Consider the following 16,846-nt stretch of genomic DNA (forward strand, 5'->3'; position numbering starts at 1 on the left):
TGATCCCGGCGGCAGGCCGTGGGTTTGTGGTGTTGGAGCATGCATACAGCGGTTTAACGCGCGCGGTGCTTGTTTTGTGCGTTCCGTGAGGAGCGGCTGCGATTACCGGTTGGAAGCCGCTCGAGGGAGGCTGATGGGGGGGAAGAAGAAGAAGCGAGCCGAGGCGGCGGCGGCTGCCCGATTCCAGCGCCCAGAGGAAGCCCAGCCTGCAAATCAGAGCTTGCGGCCAACGGCTGCCAAACCGGCCACGAAAGAAAATAAAGCCAAAGCAGGTGGTGTACAGGAGCGGGTCAGTGCGGGCCCGGTGGCGGAGGCGGCGCTCTGATATTACGGATCGTTGTAGCCTTGGTGCGCAGGTCTCGGCACATCGGCGCGCTTTTAACGGGACAGGCTCCTGGAGCAAACCCTGTGGGGAGATTTTTACTTTGTAGGTGGGATGTGGGTGACGCTGGCAGGGCCGCATCGATTGAGAAGGTGCTTGGAGGGGCTTCCCCTTGACCCCCCTGCCCAGTGATTGGGGGTGTTTGTGCTGGGTGGAGGATGTTCCCGATGATGGGTGAAACTAGAACTAGGGGGCATAGTCTTAGAATAAGGGGCTGCTCTTTCAAAAATGAGATGAGGAGGAACTACTTCACTCAGAGGGTGGTAGGTCCTTGGAATATGCTGCCCCAAAAAGCTGTAGAAGCTACATCATTACATACATTTAAAACAGAAATAGACAGTTTCCTAGAAGTAAAGGGAATTAAGGGTTACGGGGAGCGGGCAGGAATTTGGACATGAGTCTAGGTTCGGATCGGTCATGGCCCTGTGGGTAGCGGAGCGGGCCCAGGGGCCGTGTAGCCTGATCCTGCTCCTATTTCGTGTATCTAATTCTGTTAGATTCAGGAGATGGTTCTATGATAGTAGATTGGCGGTTAGGATCAGATCAGCCATGATCTTATTGAATGGCGGAGCAGGCTCGAGGGGCCGATTGACCTACTCCTGCTCCTATTTCTTATGTTCTTATGTTGACCCAGTGACTGAAGAAGGGTAAAATGTCCAGTGGGTTATGACTCAGAGGCGATGCTGCCCCGCGATAATGTTGCTCTTTATATTGGGGGTGGCAGGAATGGGAGGGAGGCACTGTTGAAGTAACCTTGGTGAGTTGCTGCCGTGCATCCTGTAGATCCCACAGACTGACGTTGCAGTGCACCGGCAGTGGATGTTGAGCCTGGTAATGGGCACTAATCAAGCCAACTGCTTTGTCGTGGATCATGTTGAGTTTCCTGAGAGTTGTTACGTCTGCACTCAAGCAGGCGAGTGGTGAGGATGCAGTCACATTTTTGACTTCAGCCTTGCAGATCGTGGAAAGAATTTGAGGGGTCTGGAAGTGAGCCACTTGTCGCTGAGTACCCAACCTCTGATCTTGTAGCCATGCTGTTGTGGTTAGCCCTGTCAGCCAATGGTGAGCCCCAAGTGGATGATAGGGGACTGCGATGGTGGTGATGTTGAAGGTCAGGGGAGATGGTTGGGCGTTTTCGAGTCAAAGATAAATAGTGTGGTACGAATATTATTTGCTACTTGTCTGCCTAAGCCTGGATATTGTCCACTTCCTGCTGTAGGCTGGAATGGGCTGCTTCATTATTTGAGTTGTGAATATATGATTTGGCAGAGTCAACATGGTTTTATGAAAGGGAAATCGTGTTTATTTATTTATTAGAGTTTTTTGAGGCTGTAACTAGCAGGGTAAATGGGGGGGGGGGGGGAAATCAGTGGATATAATATATTTGGATTTCCAAAATGCATTCGATAAGTGCCACATAAAAAGTTGTTAAGCAAGATAAGAATGGATAAAGGATTGGTTAACAGACAGAAAACAGAGTAGGGATAAATGGGTCATTTTCAGATTGGCAGGCTGTAATCAAATCAAATCAAATCAACTTTTATCGTCATTGTTAGTGCACAAGTGCAGTACAACGAAATGTAGGCTTGCGGCTCCCGAGAGTGTACAATTTGGATTAGGACACTTAAACATTTCAACATACATTTGTACATATATATTAGCATAAATAAATATGACCATAATAAAGTGCATCGGCAGATGTGCAGGCTTTAGTGTTTATTTGTGGAGTTCAGTAGGATAACAGCCCTGGGAAAGAAGCTATTCCTAAATCTGGTCGTACGGTGGGGTGCTGCAAGGATCAGTGCTTGGATTTCAGCTATTTACAATCTATATATTAATGATTTGGATGAAGGGACAGAGTACAATGTATCCAAGTTTGCTGACGATACAAAGCTAGGTGGAAAAGTAAGATGTGAGGAGGATGCAAAGAGCCTGCAAAATTATATAGACAGGCTAAGTGAGTGGGCAGTAAAGTGGCAGATGTGGGGAAATGTGAGGTTATTCATTTTGGTAGGAAGAATAGAAAAACAGAATATTTTTTGAATGGTGAGAAACCATTAAATGTTGGTGTTCAGAGAGATTTGGGTGTCCTAGTACGAGAAACACTGTTAATATGCAGGTACAGCAAGCAATAAAGAAGGCAAATGGCATGTTGGCCTTTGTTGCTAGAGGGTTGGAGTACAAGAGTAAGGAAGTCTTGCAGCAATTGTACAGGGCTTTGGTGAGACCACACCTGGAGTACTGTGCACAGTTTTGGTCTCATTGTAAGGAAGGATATACTTGCCTTAGAGGCAGTGGAATGAAGGTTCACTAGACTGATTCCTGGGATGAGAGGGTTGCCCTATGAGGAGAGATTGAGTAGATTGGGCCTATGTTCTCTGGAGTTTAGAAGAATGAGAGGTGATCTCATTGAAACATGTAAGATTCTGAGGGGGATTGAGAGGTTGTTTCTCCTGGCTGGAGAGTCTAGAACTAGCAGTTAAGAGTCTCAGGATAAAAGGCCGGTCTTTTAAGACTGAGATGAGGAGGAATTTCTTCACTCGGAGGGTTGTGAATCTTTGGAATTCTCTACCCCAAAGTGCTCAATCATTGAGTTTATTCAAGGCTGAGAGAGATTTTTGGACTCTAGAGGAATCAAGGGATATGGGGATAGGGCAGGAGTTGAAGTCGAAGATCAGCCATGGTCGTATGGCCTACTCCTGCTCCTAATTCTTATGTTGTTATTTTCTTATGAATGAGTGCAACAGTGGAATCGTCAGCATACAGACACACCCCTGATGAGCTGGGTGTCATTGACTGGTGAAGTAATGCAACGATGACATTTTTGTTTGTAAGCATTAGTATCTTGCATGTTATTTTCATAATGGCAATGTCCCTTGATACTGTGACTATGATGGGCTACAATGAATTCAGGGTTTCATTGAAGTCAGTGAGTAAATAAATGTTTTGTCAAAGAAGAAAAGCAAATTCTCAAGACAGGAGTTTTGTATGAAAACTTGGAGGAGGAAAGTGTAAATTGGATAAAACCACCACTGAGTTTATCCTACTTGTCCTAAACACTGACTACATGCTTTCCGCAGCTTCATACACTCAAATCACACGCTTGGTTACAGCGGTAAAACAAGACAGTTTGGCTGTGACGGTTGTGTAGAACATGCAGTGGGATAAAGCTGTATATATTATTTACTGGCTCTGAAATAATCAGTGAAACTTTTTTGCTCTGAGTACCAAAAGAAAATTCTGGGTAAAACTTTGTAACATTAAGACGTTACAAAGGCAGTTCAGTTGTGTCACAGTAATTAAGCTGTAACTGCTTGCTGATTTTATAAATTGAAAATTGAGATCTGTGTCTGAGATGGGTATCAATTGGTGAGCTTAATTTAGTAGATTCCTTAAGGTTAAGAGCATTAAATTGCCAGTTTTAAGGAATGAATAGAATAAAGTCTATATACTTTAGTTAGCAATGTTTACAGAACTTATACAGTATCGTTCTTATGAGCTGACGATGAAATGGTTGCCCTGCCTTCTTCTGGGAGGAACTTTCTGAAGCATCATTGATGAACCTCTGTCTGAAGAGATGCCATCCATACCTCTTGGATCTTGGGTGTAAATTCATTTTCCACACTAGTAGCTGTATCTCGACGGGCTGGTTTAAATCTTACCTCCCTTGATCTCGGAAATTAGTATACACTTATATCTGTCTGGATCTGGTTGATATAGTTGTAGGTTCTATAACCTTACACTCAGTTGGACATATGCTTTCTGATTTTGCACAAGACATCCATCTACATGTACTACGAAAGAACTAAAGACTGAAAACTGAGACTGAACTTCAGTGTCAACGCACCATTTTGTATATCCTTAATTTCCAAAGAAACCTCTCCAATTCTATTGAAGTGAGTGATATGTGTTGGAAAGATTCCTCCCTTCTGGCGTCAATCACCTCACAAAGCCCTATTGGTATCCCTGATTACCTCAGAATCGAAGAAGCACCGGCATCTAGACATCCAGTCCACTTGTTTACTTGCTAGCTTCAGGTCTTTGCTAACAAAGGACCGTACACAGGTCCAGACAAGGCAGAACCTTGTGTCCCTCTTAATGAGCCATCTCCTACCCTGTTGTCATGAAGGCCTGCCTGTCTTCTGTCCAGAGAAGGAATTTTGTTTGTATAAGCCTTTATGGTTAAATTAGCATTGGCCCTTTTCTTTTTGAGTATTCACTCTGATGACTTACTACATTTTAGGAACACATTTAAGGAAATTCTTGAGCCATTTCTCCTCCAAGGCATCAGTTGTATTTAACTTTATTTAAAAAAAGAGAAAAATAGAACTTGTATTATTTAGAGCCTGTCACGTCCTCGGGACAATGAATCACAACCAGTGAATAATTTAGGAAGTGTAGTCATTTTGTAGGTAAACTAATTTGCACACAGTGTGATTCCACAGTCAGAAAAGTAGATAAATGACCAGTTAATCTGTTTGTGGTGGTGTTGATTGAGATAACTGTTGGCCAGGACACCAAGAGAAAACGCTGCTGTTATTTGAATAGTGCCCCGGAATCCTTTACACCCACTTGAAGAGGCAGACAAGGCCTTGGTTTAACATCTGATCTGAAAGGTGGCACCTCCAACAATGCTATATTGAAGTGTTAGCTGAGATTCTGTGTAAAAAATTCTGGACTGAGGTTTTAACCCACAACCTGCTGACTCAAAGGCAGGAGTGCTACCAATGAGCCAAGCTACATAGAAACATAGAAGATAGGAGCAGGAGTAGGCCCTTCGAGCCTGCTCCGCCATTCAATGAGATCATGGCTGATCATCCAAATTCAGTACCCGGTCCCTGCCTTCTCCCCATATCCCTTGATCCCTTTAGCCTTAAGAAATATATCCAACTCTTTCTTGAATATACTTAATGAACTGGCCTCCACTGCCCTCTGTGGCAGAGAATTCCACAGGTTCACCACTCTCTGGGTGAAGAAATTCCTCCTCATTTCTGTCCTAAATGGCTTACCCCTTATCCTTCAACTATGACCCCTGGTTCTGGACTCCCCGGCCATCAGAAACATTCTTCCTGCATCTAGTCTGTCCAGGCCTGACAGAATTTTATAGGTTTCGATGAGATCCCCTCTCAATCTTCTAAACTCCATCGAGTATAAGCCCAATCGACACAATCTCTCCTCATACGTCATTCCTGCCATCCCAGGTATCAGCCTGGTGAATCTTCGCTGCACGCCTTCCATGGCAAGAACGTCCTTCCTCAGGTAAGGCGACCAAAACTGCACACAATACTCAAGGTGTGGTCTCACCAAGGCCCTGTACAACTGCAGCAAAACATCCTTGTTCTTGTACTCGACCCTCTTGCTACGAAGGCCAACATACCATTTGCCTTCTTAACCGCCTGCTGCACCTGCACGCTTACCTTCAGCGACTGGTGTACAAGAACACCCAGGTCTCGTTGCACTTCCCCTTCTCCCAATCTATTACCATTCAAATAATAATCTGCCTTCCTGTTTTTGCCACCAAAGTGGATAACCTCACATTTATCCACATTATAGTGCATTTGCCATGTTTCTGCCCAATCACCCAACCTGTCCAAATCGTGCTGGAGTTTCACGACATCCTCCTCACAGCATACCCTCCCACCCAGCTTTGTGTCGTCTGCAAATTTGGAGATATTACATCCAATTCCCTCGTCCAGATCATTAATATATATCGTGAACAGCTGGGGTCCTAGGACCGATCCTTGCGGTACCCCACTAGTCACTGCCTGCCACTCGGAAAACGACCCGTTTATTCCAACTCTTTGCTTTCTGTCCGCCAACCAGTTCTCTATCCAAGTCAATAACTTGCCCCCAATCCCATGTGCCTTAATTTTGCACGCTAATCTCTTATGCGGGACCTTATCGAAAGCCTTCTGAAAGTCCAAATACACCACATCCACTGGTTCTCCCTTATCTATTTTACCAGTTACATCCTCAGTGTGTTATAGCTATGTATTACATAATGTACTGACAGAATTTAGTAGAGAATTTGCAATATAAAGAAATTCTTGCTAGTATTGCAATAGATAGACAATCTTATTTTGACAAACCAGGGTGGAAGCCCAATGCTCATAGTGTAGGCATCAGGTAGCAATGATTGAATGACATTCAAAGTAGTTATTCCAAGCAACAAAGAGCAGCAATATGTTGATAAAATATCCATACGTGTCAATATCATTAACAGTTCAGCTGTTAATGAATTAAATTAACTGACATTGGGAATAAGCAGCTCTTACTTGGCAGCAGCACTATGAAGTCAATAAAGTGGCACTATTACCTCTGAAAGTACAGTGAATCAACAGCATCTGAGAATATTGCACATCTTCCTGGCTCTGTTAACTGATTGAGCCTGCCACAGGGTTGACTTGGCTCTAAATTCCCATCAGTAGACGTGTCAGCTTGAGGTCACCATGGCCACGCAGTTCTCACTTACCTGTCAACCTACCCCACCCCGAAACAAAAAAAGATCAGTCACACAGTCTTTAGATAATTGACAGGTGAGATGTTGAGCTGTACTAGGGGACAGCAGGTACCAGGAGCTCATGGTGAGCGGCACAACTTATATAAAATGTGTGAATGTCTTTCCACCGTCCTCTTGAACGTGGACATGTACCATATCCCATTGAACAGTAGTCGACATTGAACCTTGTATAAGTGTATGTTCTCATACCTGGCTTCCAGGTAATACCTTCCGACAGATGTTCCCCCAAGTCTCAGCAGCTGAATAATGTACCTCTCGCTAGTATGTTCCGCTCAGAGATCACGCTCCGTCTAGGCTCACAGATGAAAATGGATGAGGTACTGGGGAGTATTAACACCTGGAACCCATGGAACCGTACTGCAACATGTGTCAGTGCCTTTGGCAGAGGAGGGGAGAATTCACAAATTTCTCCCTTGTATTTAGGAGCGCAAAATCACAGCACAGTAAGACTTGTGCAACAGGTTCCTAGATCTCCCCGGTGTTGCCCAGTACTCACCCTTGCCACTGCTACTCGAGTTTTGAATGCCATGTTAGTAGATGGAAGAATTACAGTGCTGTCTACATTATATTTATTTTGGGAATGTTTATCATAGCCTAGACAACGCAATTTTGTATTAAACAACAACGGAGCAGTCACAGAAAGTCTGTTGCTTTCTGATGGTTTTTCTGACCTTCTGGTAATTGGCCTCTTCCCAAGGAGAAAGAAAGACTTGCATTTATATCATGCCGTTCATGACCTCAGGACGTCCCAAAGCACTTTACAGCCAATGAAGTACTTTTTGAAATGTAGTCACTGTTGCATTATAGGAAATGTGGCAGCCAATTTGTGCACAGCAAGCTCCCACAAATAGCCATGTTGTGATAACCAGATAATGTGTTTTAGTGATGTTGATTGAGGGATAAATATTGGCCAGGACACTGGGGAGAACTCCCCTGCTCTTGAGACGGGGCCTCGGTTTAATGTCTCATCCAAAAGATGGCACTTCTGACAGTACAGTACTGGAGTGTCAGCCTAGCTTTATGTGCTCAAATCTCTGGAGTGGGACTTGAACCCACAACCTTCTGCCTTAGAGGTGAGTATGCTACCAACTGAGTCACAGAAGAGCCAAGCAGCTGCCAATCTGGAGAAACTTCAAACAAAAATCTGCCTTTGATTGAATGTGTGACATGTTTCGACTCTAAAATGAGTCTGAATGGTTATGAGGGCACTGGAAAGGTTAGAAGTTAAACATCGTAACCGTGTTTTAAACCTCAAACTACCTGAGAATATTACCACGGGAAATCAGTAAATGTGTCCGCAACTCTCAACAATGGTGTTGCTAACGGGAAGTCAGATGATGTATTGCTGCCTTTATGAAGGATTATACCACGTAATGCACAATGTATTATTCTGTTGCAAAGGTAAATTTGTGTCCTTGTAAGGCCACAGGTGTAATTATTAAGCAGCTGCAGCTTCAGGGCAAAGGCTAATTGTTTGGTGAAGTGAAATGTGGTGATTGGAAAATGCTAATCTGCTTCAGGCTTCAAGTCAGAAGTATTCAGGCTGGCTTTTAATTTTAAAAATTGTTTTGCTTCTATATTTTAGTGAATTAAATTGTCTGATAAACTGTATGCTGTGTTGTTTTGTGATGACAGAAGTAATATATCATATAATTCATAATTATTCTGCTGTTTAAGATGGCCTGACTCCAGGCCAAACACTTTAATTGCTATAAATAAACACAAATTGAGGTCACTCAGTATTTGGGCAAAAAAGGTAAGGGTTAACATGTGCTGGACAGCTTCAGTTTCTATCCTAGAAGCTCATAATTTTAAGATTTCTTCTCTGATGTCGCAAAGTGTGCTATCAGCATATGTTAAAAGCTCGCAAAGCTCCCATGGCACTGCTCATGGTAAATCGGTGGATGCGGTTTTTATAAGGACTGGAAATTTATACCGTGTAATACATAATTCATTACTCTGCTGCTAAAATATCGGTATTATGTAACGAGAAAGGATTAATTAGCAATCTTGTTGTACGAGGCCCCTTGGGTTGGAGCGATCATAATATGATCGAATTCTTCATTAAGATGGAGAATGAAGTAGTTGACTCGGAGACTAGGGTCCTCAATTTAAATAAAGGAAACTACGATGGTCTGAGGAGCGAGTTGGGTAGGATTGATTGGGGAATGGCACTCAAAAGGGTTGACAGTGGATAGGCAATGGCAAACATTCAAAGACCGAATGGATGAGCTACAGAATTTGTTCATCCCAGTTTGACATAAAAATAAAACAAAAAAGGTGACTCAACCGTGGCTAACAAGGGAAATTAGGGTTAGCATAAGATCCAAGGAGAGGACATATAAATTGGCCAGAAAAAGCAATAATCCTGAGGATTGGGAGCAGTTTAGGAGTCAACAAAGGAGGACAAAGGGATTAATTAAGAAAGGGAAAATAGAATATGAGAGTAAGCTTGCAGGGAACATAAAAACTGACTGTAAAAGCTTTTATAGATATGTGAAGAGAAAAAGATTGGTGAAGTCAAGCGTAGGTCCCTTGCAGTCAGAATCAGGGGAATTTATAATGGGGAACAAAGAAATGGCAGACCAACTAAATACATATTTTGGTTCTGTCTTCACAAAGGAGGACACAAATAACCTCCCAGAGATGCCGGGGAACATAGGGTCTGATGAAAGGGTGGAACTGAAAGAAATCAGTATTTGTAGGGAAATGGTGTTAGGAAAATTGATGGGACTGAAGGCCGATAAATCCTCAGGGCCTGATCATCTACATCCCAGGGTACTTAAGGAAGTGGCCCTAGAAATAGTAGATGCATTGCTGGTCATCTTCCAGAACTCTCTATAATCTGGAACAGTACCCATGGATTGGAGGGTCGCTAATGTTACCTCACTATTCAAAAAAGGTGGTAGAGAAAAAGCGGGGAATTATAGACCGGTAAGCCTGACATCGGTAGTGGGGAAAATGCTAGAGTCCATTACAAAAGATGTAATAGCAGAGCACTTGGAAAGCAGTGACAGGATCGGACAAAGTCAACATGGATTTACAAAAGGTAAATCATGCTTGACTAATCTACTGGAATTTTTTGAGGATGTAACTGGTAAAATAGATAAGGGAGAACCAGTGGATGTGGTATATTTGGACTTTCAGAAGGCTTTCGATAAGGTCCCACATAAGAGATTAGCGTGCAAAATTAAGGCACATGGGATTGGGGGCAAGGTATTGACTTGGATAGAGAACTAGATGGCGGACAGAAAGCAAAGAGTTGGAATAAACGGGTCATTTTCCGAGTGGCAGGCAGTGACTAGTGACTAGCAAGGATCGGTCCTAGGACCCCAGCTATTCACAATATACATTAATGATCTGGACGAGGGAATTGAATGTAATATCTCCAAATTTGCAGACGACACAAAGCTGGGTGGGAGGGTATGCTGTGAGGAGGATGTCGTGAAACTCCAGTACGATTTGGACAGGTTGGGTGATTGGGCAGAAACATGGCAAGTGCACTATAATGTGGATAAATGTGAGGTTATCCACTTTGGTGGCAAAAACAGGAAGGCAGATTATTATTTGAATGGCAATAGATTGGGAGAAGGGGAAGTGCAAAGAGACCTGGGTGTTCTTGTGCACCAGTCGCTGAAGGTAAGCATGCAGGTGCAGCAGGCGGTTAAGAAGGCAAATGGTATGTTGGCCTTCGTAGCAAGAGGGTTCGAGTACAGGAACAAGGATGTCTTGCTATAGTTGTACAGGGCCTTGGTGAGACCACACCTTGAGTATTGTGTGCAGTTTTGGTCGCCTTACCTGAGGAAGGACGTTCTTGCCATGGATGGAGTGCAGCGAAGATTCACCAGGCTGATACCTGGGATGGCAGGAATGACGTATGAGGAGAGATTGTGTCGATTGGGCTTATACTCACTGGAGTTTAGAAGATTGAGAGGGGATCTCATCGAAACCTATAAAATTCTGTCAGGCCTGGACAGACTAGATGCAGGAAGGATGTTTCTGATGGGCGGGGAGTCCAGAACCAGGGGTCATAGTCTAAGGATAAGGGGTAAGCCATTTAGGACTGAAATGAGGAGGAATTTCTTCACCCAGAGAGTGGTGAACCTGTGGAATTCTCTGCCACAGAGGGCGGTGGAGGCCAGTTCATTAAATATATTCAAGAAAGAGTTGGATATATTTCTTGAGGCTAAAGGGATCAAGGGATATGGGGAGAAGGCAGGGACAGGGTACTGAATTTGGATGATCAGCCATGATCTCATTGAATGGCGGAGCAGGCTCGAAGGGCCGAATGGCCTACTCCTGCTCCTATCTTCTATGTTTCAATGTGCTCCTTTTAAGGCTGCAATGTCTAATTGATAATTTTGAATGAATTCATTCAGTGCATTAATTAAGGAGCTGAGAAATTGATTCCAGTATTTTGTGTTCTTGGAGACTTTCTTCATATTAATTTTGTCTTGAAGTGTGACATAAATTCAAATGACAGACAGGAAATGTGTACCAGATGTACAACATACGAATGAACAATGACGGACAAGTAAAGACCTTCTGGTCCATTGAGCCTGCCCCACACAATGCGATACCTTATGTATATCACAATATATACTTTCTACCAGTGTTCCCTGTAATTTTTTTTGGCCCTTTTCAGGGGCTGCGAGGGCCATTCAGAATACTGCACATGCACAGTATTTGCATTCAATAGCCGGCAAGCTGGCTGCGCGAGATCCCTGGAGTGCTGTATGGCTATGCAGTTTAAAGAGACCATTGCTCGCCACCCCACCTGAAACCATGTGATCTCCTGGGAGAGGCAAAAAAACAGATAAAAGAAAACCCAGGCCAATTTGGGGGGGAGGGGGGAAATATGGGGAATTCCTCTCCGACCTAGGCGATCGAAACTAGTCCAGGCGATCACTGTGGCCTGAATTCCCTTCAGTACCTACCTTCTGCAAGAGGTGATCTCGGGTCCAGCTCTCGCTTGAAGGAATTCAGCGAATCAGCATCCACCGCATGAGACGGCAGCCTGCTCCAGAGGTCCACTATTCTCTGGGAAAAGACCACCTCCTGGCGGTTCAAGAAGGTGGCTCCACCACCACCATCTCGAGGGCAATTAGGGATGGGCAATAAATGCTGGCCTTGCCAGCGACGCCCACATCCCATGAATGAATTTTTTTTTAACTTAGATCTGGCCTTGTACAACTTAAATTTGTTACTCCTGGTCCTCACTAGTCTATTTAATTTGAACAAACTGTCAACTGGAACACAACCTATTCCCCTTATTATCTTATATAAACCTCAATCAGATCACCCCATAATCTACGCTTCTCTAAAGTGTAGAGTCCCAACTGTTTCAGCTTATCTTGATAACTAAGGTGCTTTAAATTGGGAATTATTCTAGTGGCCCTTCTCTGTACCCTTTCCAAAGCCTCAGTATCCATGTGAGGAGACCAAAACTGGACACAGTATTCCAAGTGCAGCTGGACCAAGGCCTTGTACAGGGACAGAATAGTTTGCCTCATCTTGTACTCAACTGCCCTATGGATACACCCCAAAACCTTATTTGCTCTAGCTATCACTGCATGGCATTGCTCATGTACCTTTAAAGATGTATGCCCTAGAATGCCCAAATCTCTTTCTAGCTCCACCTTCTTTAATGCTTTTCCCTGAAGGGTGTATGAATGTTGAGCATTTGCCTTGCCCACATGCATAACACTGCACTTATCCAAGTTATACACCTTTTGCCAGTCATGAGCCCAATCTCCCAATGCATTAAGATCCACCTGAAGAAGACTAGCATCATCTACAGTCCTAACACTCGCAAAGACCTGAGTATCGTCTGCAAAATTGCAAATCGTGCCCCCAACACCTACACCCAGATCATTAATAAAAATAGTAAAGAGCAACGGTCCCAACACCAATCCCTGTGGGACACCACTGGTGACCAGTCTCCAAACAAATCCAGATCCATCTATAACTATTTTTTGCCTACATCCTGCCAGCCAGTTCTCAGTCCAGCTCAATATATTACCACTAAACCAGAGGCTTCAATCTCGGTACCGCACTGGAAAGCTTTTTGGAAGTCCTAGTAGACAATGTCTACTGGGCTTCCATCATCCACCAAGTTTGTAACTTCTTCAAAAAATACAATTAGATTTGTATTTCTATAATTATATAATTTCTTGGGGAAACACTGCTCTACAGTATAGTATCTTGAGCAGGAATCACAGAAACCCCACAGTGCAGATAGAGGCCATTTCGGCCCATCGAGCCTGCACCGACACATATCCCACCCAATCCCCGTAACCCCTACACCAACACATATCCCACCCTATCCCCGTAACCCCGCGTATTTAATCCCCCTAACACTAAGGGTCAATTTATCATAGCCAATCAACCTAACCCGCACATCTTTGGACTGTGGGAGGAAACCGGAGCACCCGGAGGAAACCCACGCAAACACGGGGAGAATGTCTGTGTGGAGTTTGCACAGTCACCCGAGGCTGGATTCGAACCCGGGTCCCTGGCGCTGTGAGGCAACAGTGCTAACCACTATGCCACCGTGCCGTAATGTATTGGGCCACTGGACCTGTGTTTGCAGATTTCAGCTAATACAATTTTCTGTACTTTTAGGTCCAAAGACATATAGCTTTGGCACAACCTCTGCAAATGAACTGACTACTACTGGAAACTTGGATCGATCCATCCTTAAGGTGATTATAAATAGTGATGTAATTCCAAGGTTTTTGAAAAGACCATGTATTGCAGTAGTTTTGTTCATATTAAATAGATTTGCACTTCTTAAAAATTCCCTCTTTATTTTTCTTATACCCTTAAAATACTAACACAATCACTGGATTACCAAGGTGGACAGGAAACCTACTTCCAAGTGTATTTCCATATAGCTCTGTAATGGCCATCAGTTGCTGTGCAAGATCAGCCTGACTTACTGTACCCGGGCAAGTGCTAAATCTCAATTTTGTAGCTTTCTTTGATAACTGTTTGAACTGTGTATCAGCAAACTAGTGTTTTAAGAATAAGTTTTGTCAGCGCTATAGAATTTGTATTCTTTGTTGGCATTGGACATTCCTAGTTACTGCATAGGTTACATGCAGAGTGAAGCACCCTCTGCATTCGCCAAACATTGTTTCTTGACTTCCAATCCTACTACACCTTGGTGATATTTGCGTTTCTCACACCAACTAGATCCTGATGGTCTCTAATTGAGACGGCCAATTTTGAGCAGAATATGGGAACATTCATGCTGTAGACTTGCATTCACAAAGAATTGGTTAAGGCTATTCATAATCTTACTATAGATTTTGAGCCAGCAGAGAGAAAAAACATTCTTATTGCATGAGTACTCTGGATTCTAGTTTGAGGTCTGAAAGGACAGACTATACCCTGCTACCTTGTTCCCTCACACTGGAGAAGAATTGTTGCTACTGCTATAAATCGCTTATGTTCATTCCAGAATGTTAAGATATTGGATTTGTGGTATGACACTATCGGACACCTATAGTGAAATTGTGTTGTCTTATATTCATTGTTCAGTGCCAACTGCTATCTCAATTGTGCAGTTTAGTCATCCTGCCATAATACTGGTCACCTTTAATTAACAGAGACCAAGTAAAAAATGCTTTAGATGTCATAGAAAATAATGGAAGTTCTGGGAAAGAACTACAGATATTCTTGAGGGATATATATGCACCTGTTATAACTCCAAACCAATTAGGTTGGGCGTATACTTTCTAATTCATTTCTTGCCATTTGTTATTTGACCAATTGCATAATAATTCTGTTACAAGTTCTTCATTGATACCAGTGCCAGCAATGTAAACCACATGTAATTGTGAATCATAATGATTAAGTATCAGTGCTATTTATAAATGGTTAAAGGTGTTCGAAGATTTGATATTTAATTATACATTTATGTTGGGTGGAAAAAATACTGATGCATTGACACTTATATTTTTTAAAGATTAATTTAATAATTTCTTAAAGGTGGTCATTAAGCCTGAGCTGGAACAGAAAATTATAAGATTGATCAACCAATTCAAAACCCAACATAGAAAATCAGGACCCATTTCTGGAAGGCTCACAGCTAAAAAATTACAGGTAATGCTATTTGACTCCTCTATAAACATGTATAGAATGGCAGGTGTGAATAACTGCTGTGGCTGCACATTATGTAAACACGAGAGAGAGGATTTTCTCTGCACTTAGTGCAGCTAAGTACTGTGGCTACAAGAGCAGGCCAGAGGCTTTGTATTCTCTAGCGAGTGTCTCACCACCTGACTTCCCAAAGCCTTTCCACCATCTACAAGGCATAAGTCAGGAGTGTCATGGAATGCTCTCCACTTGCCTGGATGCGTGCAGTTCCAACAACACTCCAGAAGCTCGGCACCATCCATGACAAAGAAGCCTGCTTGTTTGGCACCCCATCCACCACCTTAAACATTCACTCCCTCCACCACTGGTGTACTGTGGCTGCCGTGTGTACCATCTACAAGATGCACTGTAGCGACTTGCCAATGCTTCTTGAACAGCACCTCCCAAATCCGCGACCTCTAGTACCTAGAAGGACAAAGGCAGCAGGCACATGGGAACACCATCACCTCCAAGTTGCACACCATCCTGACTTGGAAATATATCACCGTTCCTTCATCGTCACTGGGTCAAAGTCCTGGAACTCCCTCCCTAACAGCACTGTGGGAGTACTTTCACAACACGAGCTGCAGCAGTTCAGTAAAGGGGCTCACCACCACCTTATCAAGGGCAATTAGGGATGGGCAATAAAAGCTGACCTTGCCAGCGATGCCCACTTCCCAGGAACAAATATAAAAAAAAGTTATAAGCCATTGAATTCTAAATTGATTCATGACTTTGCCATAGCTGACACATCAAGGACATTTCCCTCTTTCCCTCTTTCCCCCATACTCATCTGATGTTAACTAGTTTATGATACTGATGTCTCACATCTAATAGTAGTAGAAAGAAAATTACATCGATGAGTATTATAACGCGTTGAGTTTTATTAAAAAGAGGACACATTTCGATACTTGAAACAAAATGTTATTTTCCATAAAATGTCTAGCAACATACTTTGTTAATTCTTGTGAACTGTCATGCAACACAAAGAATGTTAAATTAAGTAAGGAAGCTATAATGAAACTTAAGACAGACTTCTGCAACGTAGAAGATTTGTCATTGGAAAGCACAAAAGCAAATTTCAGGTTTATTTAATTATACAGTTCTGCCTCTTCCATACACCCATGATGTGTATTTATGGAATTTTGACAGTTGGCATTCGGAGAAAATGGCAAACATGGCTATGCATATTGTGGGCAACAGGTGATTAATGTAAAGGTTGCAGGTAAGTTTGTATCAATAACAGAAGATTCAGGCTCTTAATAGTGTAGTGGTGGTTGGGAAAATGAACTGCTTTTGGTATACTTAAGGCAGTAAAACATTCTTGGGATTCACATGAGGTTTGCATGCATCTGTGGTTTATGATGCTGTCTAATCCTTTAACTGTGATGTCATCTTCAATACTGGCATTGTCTGTTATCTGTAAATATTGCCACAAGATTTAACATTTCATTTGATTTTCATTTTAATGCTGATTGAAAATGTAAGTTTAAGTAGGCTTTAATAACCGAGTGTTGTCTGTGCAGGATCTATACGCAGCTTTGCAAGGATTTTCATTTCAGGCAGAGGACATTGAAGAAGCCATGAAAAATACTGTTATTTATGGTGGGGACCTTCATTCTGCTTTGGACTGGTTGTGTTTAAATCTTCCTGATGGTAAGCTGTTTGAATAGGAATTTGTTGTAGCAAGCTAATGGATTTATCTGTGGCCTTTCAGCGGACGGAAGTTGAGCAAAAAGCGCAACTCTCCACCCGCAGAGGCACTTTTCTTGGGCATGCGGCTGATCTTCAAGAGAATTCTT

The 16,846-nt window shown here is 43.0% G+C and overlaps 1 protein-coding gene across 4 annotated transcripts in view; it reads left to right on the top strand.

Annotated features, from left to right (window-relative positions):
- Positions 1 to 3: 3 nt before the first annotated feature.
- dhx29 (DEAH (Asp-Glu-Ala-His) box polypeptide 29) overlaps positions 4 to 16,846 on the top strand; it is a 147,917-nt gene continuing 131,074 nt past the window's right edge. For all 4 annotated transcript variants that reach the window (XR_015074354.1, XM_085972169.1, XM_085972182.1 and 1 more), the window contains exons 1-4: positions 4 to 272; positions 13,527 to 13,606; positions 14,898 to 15,011; positions 16,571 to 16,700. Coding sequence is in view for 3 of the 4 variants with exons in the window: in XM_085972169.1 (XP_085828295.1) it covers positions 134 to 272; positions 13,527 to 13,606; positions 14,898 to 15,011; positions 16,571 to 16,700 (463 nt within the window). In the remaining variant the exon portion in view is untranslated. The remainder of the gene's footprint in view (positions 273 to 13,526; positions 13,607 to 14,897; positions 15,012 to 16,570; positions 16,701 to 16,846) is intronic.

The sequence above is a fragment of the Somniosus microcephalus genome, chromosome 2 (genome assembly GCF_052327205.1).
Source record: "Somniosus microcephalus isolate GS21.2 chromosome 2, FLI_Smic_1.0, whole genome shotgun sequence".
NCBI lineage: Eukaryota > Metazoa > Chordata > Chondrichthyes > Squaliformes > Somniosidae > Somniosus > Somniosus microcephalus.